This window comes from Mesoplodon densirostris, chromosome 8, assembly GCF_025265405.1.
Source record: "Mesoplodon densirostris isolate mMesDen1 chromosome 8, mMesDen1 primary haplotype, whole genome shotgun sequence".
Taxonomy (NCBI): Eukaryota; Metazoa; Chordata; class Mammalia; order Artiodactyla; family Ziphiidae; genus Mesoplodon; species Mesoplodon densirostris.
This window is the reverse complement of record NC_082668.1, coordinates 94,150,969-94,162,897: the sequence shown is the minus strand read 5'-3', so window position 1 is coordinate 94,162,897 and position 11,929 is coordinate 94,150,969. Positions and strand designations below refer to the sequence as shown.

At 52.4% G+C, this 11,929-nt stretch overlaps 2 protein-coding genes across 3 annotated transcripts; both read right to left on the bottom strand.

Annotated features, from left to right (window-relative positions):
* HOXD8 (homeobox D8) lies at positions 1 to 4,418 on the bottom strand. 2 transcript variants are annotated; one of them, XM_060106969.1, is made up of 2 exons: positions 3,305 to 4,418; positions 1 to 2,916 (listed from the first exon to the last, which is right to left on the bottom strand). In XM_060106969.1, the coding sequence occupies exons 1-2, from the start codon at positions 3,864 to 3,866 to the stop codon at positions 2,624 to 2,626; spliced, it is 855 nt and encodes a 284-aa protein (XP_059962952.1). In that variant the 5' UTR covers positions 3,867 to 4,418; the 3' UTR covers positions 1 to 2,623. The 2 variants fall into 2 exon arrangements, with proteins under 2 accessions (XP_059962952.1, XP_059962951.1); XM_060106968.1 differs by having other exon boundaries at positions 4 to 2,919; positions 3,305 to 4,417.
* Positions 4,419 to 9,332: 4,914 nt separating this feature from the next.
* On the bottom strand, positions 9,333 to 11,765 carry HOXD9 (homeobox D9). Its single transcript, XM_060106207.1, has 2 exons — positions 10,645 to 11,765; positions 9,333 to 10,296 (listed from the first exon to the last, which is right to left on the bottom strand). Exons 1-2 carry the CDS (start codon positions 11,432 to 11,434, stop codon positions 10,055 to 10,057), a joined length of 1,032 nt encoding a protein of 343 aa, XP_059962190.1. The 5' UTR covers positions 11,435 to 11,765; the 3' UTR covers positions 9,333 to 10,054.
* Positions 11,766 to 11,929: the final 164 nt, after the last annotated feature.

Here is an 11,929-nt window from a genome sequence, read left to right as displayed (position 1 = left end):
ATGCTTTTCCTAGCTACAAAAGGAAGCATATATACCTACATTCATTACCAACACTTTCTACACGACTAATCTACATATATGTACAAATACACCAAATATATACCAAAAATACCAAATTTGTAAATGTACAAATACTCTCAAATGTACTAATTATTACAACAGCCTTTTTCTGTACATGAGCTATGAGTTTACCATGGGTTAGGGGGCCGATGGGGCCAGAAGGTACAACACTTTCAGAGTAGCACAAAATGGAGAGGAAATAAGAACATTTTTACCTCCCTTCCTTCACTGATTTCCACATATATCCATGCACCAGGTCCCACACCATACAGAAAGTCTTGCCCATATCAATGGCTCTAAAAATGATTTTGGGGGAGCATTGTTGTGTAGGAGAGAGCGAATTTTGCTAATAGAGGAGTCTCTGAAATGGAGGGCAGCTGGAGCTCAGCCAGCACCAGTCTCTAGCCAGCTTACTCCCACCCTCTCCCCAGCCAGGCTGTTCCCTAGCCATGCTTTCAGGCACTTGGTATACTTGCTCTAAACCAGTCAACAGCAGAGTCTCAGGCAACACACAGAGCAAAATGTTTCCAAATGCAGCATGCACGTTTGCAGCTGTCTCCTCTCGTGCACCACCCTTGATTTAAAATTGTCTTTCCTGGCTCAGGTCAGCGAATGCCACAGCCACGGCCTCTTCCCTGGATAGAAAGCCAGGTGGTGCTTCGCCTCTTGCCGAACCAGTGCCAACATCTCCGTGGTCCTTGAAACAGCAGGCAAACAGCTCACCAACGCCTGAGGGGGTGATACAGGCCTAAAACTATAGGAATCCAGTTTCTTACCTGTGCAATAAAAGCCACTCTGGAAATTAAAATGTACCTCTTTAAAAATATACAGGCATCTAGAAAAAGAAGAGAATTCTTCAATGCCTACCTGATGAAAGTGCTTTCCCTCTTGGGGGGAGGAATGTTAGTTTACTTGAATTTCTCCTCTTCCCTCCCGCCGCTCTTCCCCCTCCTCTTCCCTCATAAAATGGCAGCTGTAGGAGCAGCCTCAAATAGAAAATGGGTATCTTGTTAATAACAGATCCCAAACCCCAGCATCACGCCAGCTCAGTGGAATAAGCCGTGGTGTAACCTGGACTCCGGGTTGTTCCCCACTGGACCTATGACTCCAGTCCTTTGCGAAGTTCAAAGCTTTCCAAGTATCTTATCAAGGTTATTTAGAGCAAGATGAAGCTGGGATAGCCTAGCCAGCCCTCTCTAGAATGAAAGAGAGGCCCCCCTCCTTGCACTGATTTATTTATTTTTACAGCAAGGGTGCACATACCCCCCCCCCGTTTTAAAAAATCAAATAGACGCTTTAGCAGGATGTTGCCTTCACGTGAGCCCAGACAATTGTTCCTGACTCAGGAAAAGGGTTATTGACGGCGCTCAAAGACACTAGCTCTAGAAAAAGATTCATTTCTTTTATTAAGGAGCTAGCTATGTTCTGCAGCGGTTGTTTACACTCGGATTTTTCTGCGTTTGCTCTCAAGGATTGTTTCAAATAGGTGAGGCCAACCTGGAGAACAGCAGAGGACGTACCAACCGACATCTGAGACGTGCACAGCAAGTTGGCTCACAATGGGCGTGCAAACAGAGCGAAGGGAATACAAATAAATATGGCACCTCCTCAAAAAAACAGAATCACAGCGGTGGCCACAGCACAGAGACCTAGCAATTTCAGGCAATACCAAGCACAGTTCAAAACGAAAGCAAGTTCAGAAACGAGAGGCGTTCCACAAGGCGACTTGCCAAAGTAAAAAGTATATGAGTGAAAATGTTATAATTGGCTTTTCAAGTATTCATTCACTCTAGATGATTAAATTGCCATAATTTGTATAAACTATAGAAAAATGATTAAATGTCAACTTTGACATTGTCCTGAAACTTCTGTCACTGGCCCAACATTTTCCCCAAGTTTAAGGCAGCTGCAGAGCCAGGACTACACACTACACTCTTCAGCTAACATGTGCTTTTTGAATATTTGGCCCAGACTTTTTCCCAGAGATATTACATTTACAAAATACTCAAAGAAACCTTTTAGGAGTAAACAAAAGGCACCCGAACCATTCATTATAAAAGTAGAAAGAAAAAATATAAATAATACATTTTAATCAAATAATATAAAGTAAATATTCTGCAGGCATAATTTTTTTAAAAAAATTAATAGACTTCTTTTAATTTACTCACCATAAAGGAAAGATTTAAAATGTTCAAGTGCACTTGTTTGATTAATAAAGCATTTTATATTCAATTATTTAGTGCTAAACATTAGGAAGTTTACGTTGTTGAGGCAAAATCACCAGCTCAGCCATTAAAAACTACCATTATAAAAATATAGCTACAAGGTCAGTATCAAATTACTCTTACATAGGACAGCTCAAGGGCTGTTTCTGTACGACACTAGAAACTTTTTTTAAAAAACACCCAAATCCCTCTCAAAGCGCAGAAACCTCAAGAGCAGTGACATGAAGGTAGCTTGAAATACAGGTAAAGTCCTTTCCAACAAAGAAAATAGGTGGTGTTCACCAGAATATGCTGATCATTAGTTTCAATAATCTGCGGTAAAATTTTAAAGGTGGAAGTTAATTTGTCGGGCCTTCGGCTCGGTCTTCCTCCAGCTCTTGGGCTTCCTTTTTGGTTTCCCCATCCTTCACCTCCTGTCGGGAAACCGGGAATTTGTCCTTGTTGTTCTCCTTTTTCCATTTCATTCTCCTGTTCTGGAACCAGATTTTTACCTGTCTCTCGGTGAGGGCCAAGGCGTGGGAAACCTCGATTCTTCTCTTCCTGGTCAGATAAGGGTTAAAAAGGAACTCCTTTTCCAGCTCAAGTGTTTGGAATCGACTGTAGGTTTGTCTTCCTCTTCGTCTACCAGGAGCTGCTGATTAAAACAAACAGAAAAAAAAAGGAAAATAAATGTTTTTAAAATGTAATGGTGCATCTGCAGGTTGCTGAAGGTTTCTGGAACGGGTCTAAGGGGTGAAATATACACAACTCTCCTTAGGTCTGATATATATATAGGATGGGCAGTCAAGAGGGGCAGAGAAAACGTCTTCACAATCATTCTGTCCCCATCATCTTTAAATGGTTTCCACTTTTAAAAAAAAGTTTATCTTACTTTATAAGAGTCACTGTAAGCTACACAAAAAGGAAAAGGAGAGGGAGAGGAAAAGGGAGTTTTAAAGCTACAACGTGAGATGAAAGCAGATTTCTCCCCCTCTCCCCGCTTAAAAAAAAAAAAAAAAAAAAAAAAAAAGCATCCCAACCTTGTGGTCTCATCCAGGGAAACATTTGAGAAGGAGACGAGCTCTGATTTAAGTGGTCTGGGTCCTCGCCAATATTACCACTGGACGATTTACAGTCAGGATATTGTACCAGCTCGGCCTCTTGCTGGGTCGTAAAAATCGGCTGTCTCTGTAAGTTATCGTATCCGTAAAACTTCGCGGGCTCCCGGTGACAGGCAATCCCGCCGCAGGGGGGAGGCGGCGGCGGCGGAGGTGGGGCGGCCTGGTAGGCTGCGGCCGGGCTGCCCCCTCCGGGGTGGAAGTACTCCTGGCCGGGACCGGGGCCGCCCCCACCACCGCAAGCCGGCCCGGCAGGCGGCGGCGACGGGTGCGGGTGCGGGTGCGCGTGCGCCTGCGGGGGCGCGTGCGGGAAGCCGGCGGCGCTGTTGCCATAGAGCTGCAAGGCGGCGGCGGCGGCGGCGGCGGCGGCGGCGTGGCGGCCGCCGACCTCTGGCGCGAAGTGACAGTCGTAGTAAGTGGGATTGATGGCCTCGCCGGCCGCCTTGTACTTGGAGTACAGCGGGTTCACGAAGTACGAGCTCATCGGGGCGGCGGCGGCCGGGGGCCGAGGAAGGGCGGCCCCGGGCGGGCGGGCGGCGCGGAGCAGACAGGGAACGCGCCTCAGCGCGACCGCACTGCCGCGGGGGCCTCTGGGGCGGCTGCTGGCGCCGCTGGGGCCGCCGGGCTACGTTGCTGCTGCCGCCCGCCCGCCCTCGCGTCGCCTCTGAGGCCGGGTAGCCGCGGGCACTCAGCTACCGGGCGCTCATGCTCCGCTCTCGCGCCCGCCGCCTCTACCTCGCGCCGCCTCCCTGGCGGGTCGCGGGGCCTCACCCAGCCCCCGCGTTCCACCGCCCGCCCGGCCTCTCCCGGCGCGCGCCGGCTCGGCCTCAGTAAAATCGCCGACGCCCCGGGTGACCTGCCCCGCTGCCTCCACTGTTTCCTCTCAAGCACCAGGCGGCCCTGCAGGAGCGCACCGGACAAGAAAAAAAAGTACGCCCGGCCCACGGGGACACTCTTTGGCTTCGGTTTACAAACCCCCGCTCTGGAGGGAAAAGGAAAAAAACACCCTCTGCCCACCGCCACCTCTCACCTCGCCCCCCCCCGCAGCCCCCTCCCACCGCTCTCGCCGCCGCTGCCGAGGCTGCCACCCCGGTGCGCCCCGGCGAGGCATTTTCGCACCAAGCCACTGCGCAGAGACGGAGCGAGATGGACGCGAGATAACCGCGCGGAGGGATCCGCGCGGAGGCGACACTGCTGCACACGGTGGACGGCTCACAGTGGCTGGGAGATGCCTCCGCCGGCCTTAAAGGGGGCCCATAAAGCCGCACTGCCAAGGGCTCGCCGTGCCCCCGGGGGCCGAGGGAATGCGAGCCACGGCCGGCGGGGCGGGGGCGCAGCAGAGCCTTACACTTGGCGGGGAGGGAGGCAGGGAGGACACTCCCAGGAGGCTGTGGAGCAAATGACTCCCTCCCCGGGCCCCTGGAGCAGCCCCTCAGAGGCTGGCTGTGGCTTTTGCGCCTTTGGACACGCGGGCGCAGCCCAGGGAACGAGGGCAAGCCGTGTAGAAGATCCGGACCGAACATTTGCGTTAGGTCCTATCCAAGTAATTTGATTAAAGGCCACAAGGGTGACCCCAATACCTTGCATTATCAAAGCGAATCTAAGCCCTTCTTTTCCAGCCGAGCGGGCCTTGTGGAAATGAGATGTACATTTACCCTTGAAGCACTGCACGCCTGGCTGAGGCTCCCAGGTTAATTGATATTTAATGGAAATCATGCCCATGAATATAGTTTCCATCATTTCACCCTCGATAGACGTCAGTACCAGGCGCAGGGGGGAGGCTGAAGAATGTGGCGGGGCGGGCGGGGGGAAACATTAGCATTGCTGAGGGAGTAAATAGAAAAGCGGACAGAAATGTTCCAAGGCGGGAAGGGAGGACTCACGCTGGGGTGGGTGGTATTTCCTCGGGCAAGACGCACGACTCCCGGGTCTCAGCCCCTGCGCGGAGCGGACCAGGGCAGGCGGTGGCCCCGGGCGGAGCACGGGGGACCGACGCCCGCGAGTCCCCCCTGGGAGCCTCCGGGCCGGCGTTCGGATCGCACCGGTTCCAAGCAGCTGCAGGCGGCGCGCGTCTTCTGACGATTCTAGTTCATCCAACAAGCCGGTGAAGTTACCGCCGAGAGCGGGTGCCGGGCTCAGCTTTAAAAGTTACCGATTTTTCCAAAAGAAAAAAAAAATAGAAACTCGTTCTAGCTTATGAGCGAGGAGGAAGAGGACCGTCCCGTGTCATGTGGGGAAATCGCGTGTGAATCGGCAAAATATTCTGATTTTAGAAACTCGCTTTGAAGCCGCTTGGCGTTACACCACCGTTCGCTTTCTCTTCCCATCTCCCACTCCCTCCTCCCGTTTTCATGTCCAATAAATGTAATAGGTCTCTACATTTGAGTGCGTTTTCCTTTGCCTATTCTGCCTTTTTCGTGGGTTCTTTGGGTGATCCTTTTCCTTAGGATGATCCATTGTTGTTGAGGGCGCCAGGCCCACCGGCCTTGGGAACCGACCTCAGAAACACTCCCGAGCCCACCGAGGAAGCTCCAGCTAAAGCTAAAACATACCTCCCCGTCTTTTCACGCCAAATGCGAACGTCTAAAACCCCCAGACGGCTCCCAAAGGTGCAGCAGGCGAGTGATTTCAACTACCCCTCTCTCCTTGTGGGTTGGCCCAGCTTGTGAGTGAGCTCCTGAGGTCAGTCCGAGTGGACTGAATATCATATTTTGCAAATGGAGAAAATAAGGTCGGGATGGAAAGGCATAACAAGATAACGTTTAAGACTCAATTGTTTCTACAGGGAATAGCTGAAAATGGTTAAGATAAACGGATTTCTAATGAATCTCCAAATGATAAAGTCATGCTTTGTTTAACTTTTAAATTAGCAGGGAGTGCAAGGAGGCTTTTGTTGTCAGCATGGTGACGGGTAAGGGTTTTTTCTTGTTGTTTTCTGCCAGTTATCGCCGGTAAAATTTCCTTTAAATCCGAAGGCGAACGAACTGATTCTGACAGTTAACGATTTGTACTCCAATCTTGCAAATACCCAATTAAAAGAGTATTATTTTCAATAAAGCCTTGGATTGTAATTGTGCCTTTTTATTTCACTGTTTGGCGTGTGTGCGTGTGCGTGTTTAAACCCTCGATAGTGGGTTTTGGAATGGAATGGGGGAAAAAGAAGAACGAGCCTAGATCTCAATAATACAAGGCACCTTCTAGAACTTTGTGATTCCTGGGGCGGGAGGGCGGGGAGCGAAAAAGAAACACTACAGAATTCATTTCTACGCATTCTGGCCTAATTAAGAAAACATTATAACACAACATTTCCTCTTGGGACAAAACACTTAGTTTTTTGGTTTTTTTTTCCTTCAAGCATTCTGTTTATAATCTGAATAGGAACAGAGTGCGATTAACTTCGTAAATAAAGATGTATGCTTTTACACATTTCTGTTCTGATACAATGCATTGACTTACCATAACGTTTTATAGTTTCAGCTGTGCCGTAGTCCAAATTTTCTGAAATCCTAAGCCAAAATTTTATAAGTAACAAACCCTTCTGGAGAATTTAACAGTGCACATTGCTTCTTTTTGCTTAAATTTATCCTGACTTGGAATTTAAAATAAGATTATATCTTTAATCAAAACCTTCTTCCGCCGCAACTCCAGCTTTACTATCACAAAGTGGAGCAACGGCGCTCTCTAGTGGCCAAATGCCACCTCTAGCCGACGGAGCTTAACCTCTTTAGTGGACTCAAACCATTTCCAATCTTGTTCTTTAGTTTGACTGGGGCTTGGATCACTGACACTAATAATGCTTCATCCCTTTGTCGACGAGTCAAGTGCAGCAAACAGGGGCTCCTAAATGCCAAAGATATTTGGGCTCCCAAGAGCTTCCAGTAGTGTCTTTTTCAAAAGCTTCCAGCCCTTCTTTTGCCAGACACAGTAAGTCCCCATTCTGTAATCGCCCACAATTATAGATAGGATGGGCTAGATTTTTTTAAATCACAACTTTCTGAATATCAACTGCAACAGGCCTGTTTTTTTCCCCAATGGAGCCAGGGACTTCAAAAACTAAGAAATTATAGAAGTTACATTTGTTAATTTTTTTCTTTTAAAGCCGTTACACTTAGCATTAAATCGTGAATATTTGCTACTTTAACTTTGTAATTTTAATGCTTCGGGCCCATTTCACTGGACAATGGAGGGGGATAGAAGTCAAATTAGAAGCTTTTTGCTGTATCTCTGAATGGCTGTCTGAAAAGGCCCTGTTGGGCGGTGTTCGCTGGAACTTCTATGCACAATAAATGAGACATTAAATTTATATCAAAAGTCACATAGTGAAGTGAATTGACTAAGCATTCCACTTGATTTTTTTTTTAAGCCAAGACTTTAATCAGTTTAGGTGTTTCCTGAGAGGTTAATCTTTTTTCTCATTTTCAAAAATTCTTTCCTCTAATTCAGCTGTAACGGTTAATTTTTCTATAAGCAAATAGATATAATTTCCAACAATATTTCTGCTACGAGGTTTGCAGTGGAGGGCCAGATATTTTTGTGAAAGGTCATTTAAGTAACTGCATCTTTTCCTGCCGACCATGCGGCTGGGAGACGCTCGGCCTAAGTAAATGACCCAAGATCACTAACTCTCCCACCCCCAAATAACAGGCCTATTTTTCTCTTTTTTAAAGTACAAGCTAGAAGGCGGCCATAGTCAAATATTGAGAGCCACCCACCGGCTACTTCTAATACCCAGCCCATTTTAAAAATCAGAAATATATCATCTCTTCCTTCCTGCCGCCCTCCATTTTTATTCCCTAGGTGCTCATCCGGGGGTCCCAAGCCCCTGCCTTCTTAGTCCAACAGAGTCCTGTTTACATTTTATTGTCCAGATTTTAAGACCCAGTTTTGTCTGCATTTTTCCTTTCCTCCCACAAACACAAACATCAAAATGAGATGGTTTCAAAGAGAAGCGCCGGGCTTGTCGTAAACTCATTACCTCCAGACGTCTCGCCGGCTCGATGGCTTTATGACACCTTGTCTCTTCCTGTTTTCAAAGAGCCCAAGGTATCGGGTTGGCCGCAGGGGCGGGGGTACGCAGCACCTTCTGCCGGATCTGGGCCTTGGGTTTCCCTCCCAGCCCCCCTCTGCTTTTCCTTCAAGTCCCCTCTTTCAGCCGGATCCCCCAAAACTCTGCCATCGCCCCCGCCTTCCGCCGAGCCCAGGCCGCCCGGCGCCTGCCTCTCCGGCCTGCAAAGGCTGGGCTGGGCCCGATCCTTCACTTACAATGACCTTCATTTTAGCCTCTGAACGCGGCCCTCAGAAGGCCGAGCTGGGGGCTAAACACACAGAAACTGGGTGGGGGGAGGGGCAGCGGGGTGGGGATAGCTGCGGAGGAGAGCCTTGACCATTTTGATCTGCTAAGGTCACTTTGGGGCTCCCGTGGGGAGGAGAGGAAGCTCACGGTCTACCCGGCTCAGCCCTCCCGGAGCCAGCCAGCCAGCCCCGCGAACCTGGAAGAGTTGCCCCAGAGTGCAGAACTGGCCTCTCCCTGGTTTGGAGACGGGGTGTCGATGGCTACGACTCCATGAGCAGAGGGAGAGGTGGGGCACGGTACGTCAAAGCCCCAGCGAGAGGGTGCCTGGCTTCTGGAGCTCGTGGGGCCGCTGGCACTGCTGCAAGGCTGACACTGGGGCCAGGGCACAGAGTTCGCAGAGGCACTGGAAGCAGGCTGGGCGGCAGGGGGGGCGGGCGGAGGACGGCCAAGTGCCCCCAGGGGCCGTGCTCAAGGCTGGGCCTGCCCACCCAGAGGGAGACTCAGAGGCACATCAGAGAAACCTCTCAGGTGGAAGGGCCCCGGATTTTTAGCAGCGTCTCCTTCCCAGGGATGGGGGAGAAGTCCCATGAGGGTGACATTTTGCAGAGAGCCGGAGAAAGCAAGCACACAATGTTCAGGGCCAGCGTCTGGGCTCCATTTGATCAGGTCAGCATTTATTGGTAGGAAGCGGTAACATTTACAACTGGTCCTCAGGCAGGAACCGGGAAGGCCTACACCCGCGGCTGCCCACAGGAGCCAAGCCCTCCCGGGGAGAGAGCGGCTCCTCCAGTGCCCTGAGAAGAAACCTCCGACCCACCGGAGGCCCTGGGCTCCTCTCTCGGCCTCATTCCAGGTCTTAGTGGAGGGCCCGCGGGCTCCCTGAGGAAAGTGGGCTTCTGTAACCGGTGGGCAACACGGCCGGGGCTCAGCCTAGGCCGGCTTCCTCATTGTCGTCGCTCTGCCTTCGCTCTCGGAAGTGGGGTGCGCTTGGCCCCTGCTTGAGCAGCGCTGGGGGCTAAACTACAGCACTTTTCAGAAACATAGGGGACATTTACACAGGAGAGAGCTCCTCAAGCCGGCGTGCACTCACAAAATATAGCATTTCCTAAGGAACCAAAGGGACAGGAAACGGGGGAGCGGGATAGGGCAACACCCCAAAGCCACTTGGTTTCTCCAACACATAAGCGAGCAAATACAGTCCCCCAAATACCTCACAGAAACCAACCACACAGTCACTTCTACCTAAAAAAAAAAAAAAAAAAAAAGGCCGGGGGGGAAATGTCCGAATCGCTGGAGAACTTCTGGAAATCAAGCACCCACACACACAAAAAACCCTCTGCCACTGCAAAGCCGAGCGGTCCCACCGGCGCCGCGCCGGGTCAGTCTCCTTTAGGGCATTTCTCCTTGCTCATCTTTTTCATTTTCATCCTACGATTCTGGAACCAGATTTTGACCTGTCTCTCTGTGAGGTTCAGAATCCTTGCCACCTCATAGCGCCGGTCCCGGGTGAGGTACATGTTGAAGAGGAATTCCTTTTCCAGCTCAAGCGTCTGGTATTTGGTGTAGGGACAGCGCTTTTTCCGAGTGGAGCGAGCGTGGATCCAGTTTGCTGCGGGGTTGTCTATGAAGAGGGGTGTTTGGAGAAGGGGAATGAGGGGCGGAGGGGAGGCAGGGAGAGACGACAGGGTGGGGGAGAGAGGTCGTTAAATTAATTTCACCAAGGATGGCTGCTTTTCACAACTTGGGGGGGAATTATCATAAAAAGCCTTAATGCCCGCGCTCTGTTTACCGTACAAACCGCGCGCCCAGGGTAGGTGGTTATGGGAAGCTTTTTTATGGGTGCGTGTTGCTCGCCTAGGCTAGGGTAGGCGTCTAGACGTTTTTATAGGTTAGTAAAACTATCAGTTTTGCACATTCGAGCCTTACAGGTTTCAGCAATAAATCAGGAGGCAATTTCTTTTGCACTTACTTGGGTCAAGTTGCTGCTGCGGCGGCTGCGGATGCTGCTTCTCCTCCTCCTTCAGCGGGCAGCCCGGGCTCGGGTGGTCGCTGCAAGCCGAGGGCTCCGATGAGCCGCCTGCCCCGGACCCAGACCCGATCCCCGCCCCGGGCCCGGTTCCCCCAGCCACTGCTGCCGCCTTGTCCCGTAGGAACGACTTGCACGAGAACTCGGGGCCGCCGCTCCCCTGGGACTCCCGGGCCGCGGAGCACTCAGTCCGTTTGGAGGAGGAAGACGAGGAAGTGGAGGAGGACGTGGAGGTGGAGGTGGTGGTGGCGGCGGTGGCGGCGGCCGGTGCCGCTCCATTTTCAGGCTTAATCCCGTAGTGGCGCCCGTTGGGTGGACCGCTGGGTCCAGGGCTGGGACCGGGGCCCGGGCCACCGTCGCCTCCGCCACCGCCCGCACCGCCCGGGAAGCCGGACAGCGGCTCCATCCAGGAGCGCATGTAGCGGCCGGGCTCGGAGGCGGCGGCAGCCAGGGGCGGCGGGGGCACGTATGGGTGGTAGAGGCTGCTCATCGCCGCCGCCGCTGGGGGCTGGGCGGGCACCGCGGACCACGAGGCGGAGAACACGGCCGATTTGGGGGCGAAACTACACGAGGCAAACTCGGCGGCGGCGGCAGCCGGGCTGTCGGCCACACCTGCGGGCCTGCCCTGCGCGCCAGGCCCTGGAGGTCCGAAGCGCGCGGCGAACACTTCGTCGCCCTCATGGCCTATGAGCGAGTCCACGTAGTAGTTGCTGAGGGTGCCACTGGAGGACATTTTGAGGCGCCGTGCGCTCCCACCCAAGGTTACACTGCCCGCCGCCGCGCCGCTCCCCGCCGGCGCCCGAGCCACCGACTAGTTCGCAGGCTGCAGCCTCCACCATTGGTCGCGCGGCCCACGTGATCATATTTACCAATACCGGGAGTAAATCAGTCCGCTAAACTGGGGGCTGCTGTGATTTAAAAAAAAAAATCATCAACATAAGCGTGGCAATTAGAGCTCGCGGGTCCCGACCCGTGCGCCGGGTTCAGCCCGGCCTGACTCGGCCAGCCCGGCGGCGCCTGGGGCCACACGCCCGATCGCGGCCGGAGGAGGCGCTGGGGACTATTTGTTCCCCACTTCTGGCCGCACTCGGTCTTGCAGTCCGGAGCTGGTGCTGCCTCCCCAGTTCCTGGGCTCGGAGCTACCGGCCGTGCGTCCTGGGCGCACCCAGCACTTGGCAGAGCCCAGAGTAGCCTGGGGGCGGGGGGGAGCGCAGAGCCGGTGCGGCCC

Coding starts and splice junctions, on each gene's coding strand:
- HOXD8 (XM_060106968.1), bottom strand. CDS start 3,866: ATGAGCTCGTACTTCGTGAACCCGCTGTACTCCAAGTACAAGGCGGCC. Junction 2,920..3,304: donor TCCCTGGATGAGACCACAAG/GTTGGGATGCTT, acceptor TGTTTTAATCAG/CAGCTCCTGGTAGACGAAGA.
- HOXD9 (XM_060106207.1), bottom strand. CDS start 11,434: ATGTCCTCCAGTGGCACCCTCAGCAACTACTACGTGGACTCGCTCATA. Junction 10,297..10,644: donor GCAGCAGCAACTTGACCCAA/GTAAGTGCAAAA, acceptor CCCTCTTCATAG/ACAACCCCGCAGCAAACTGG.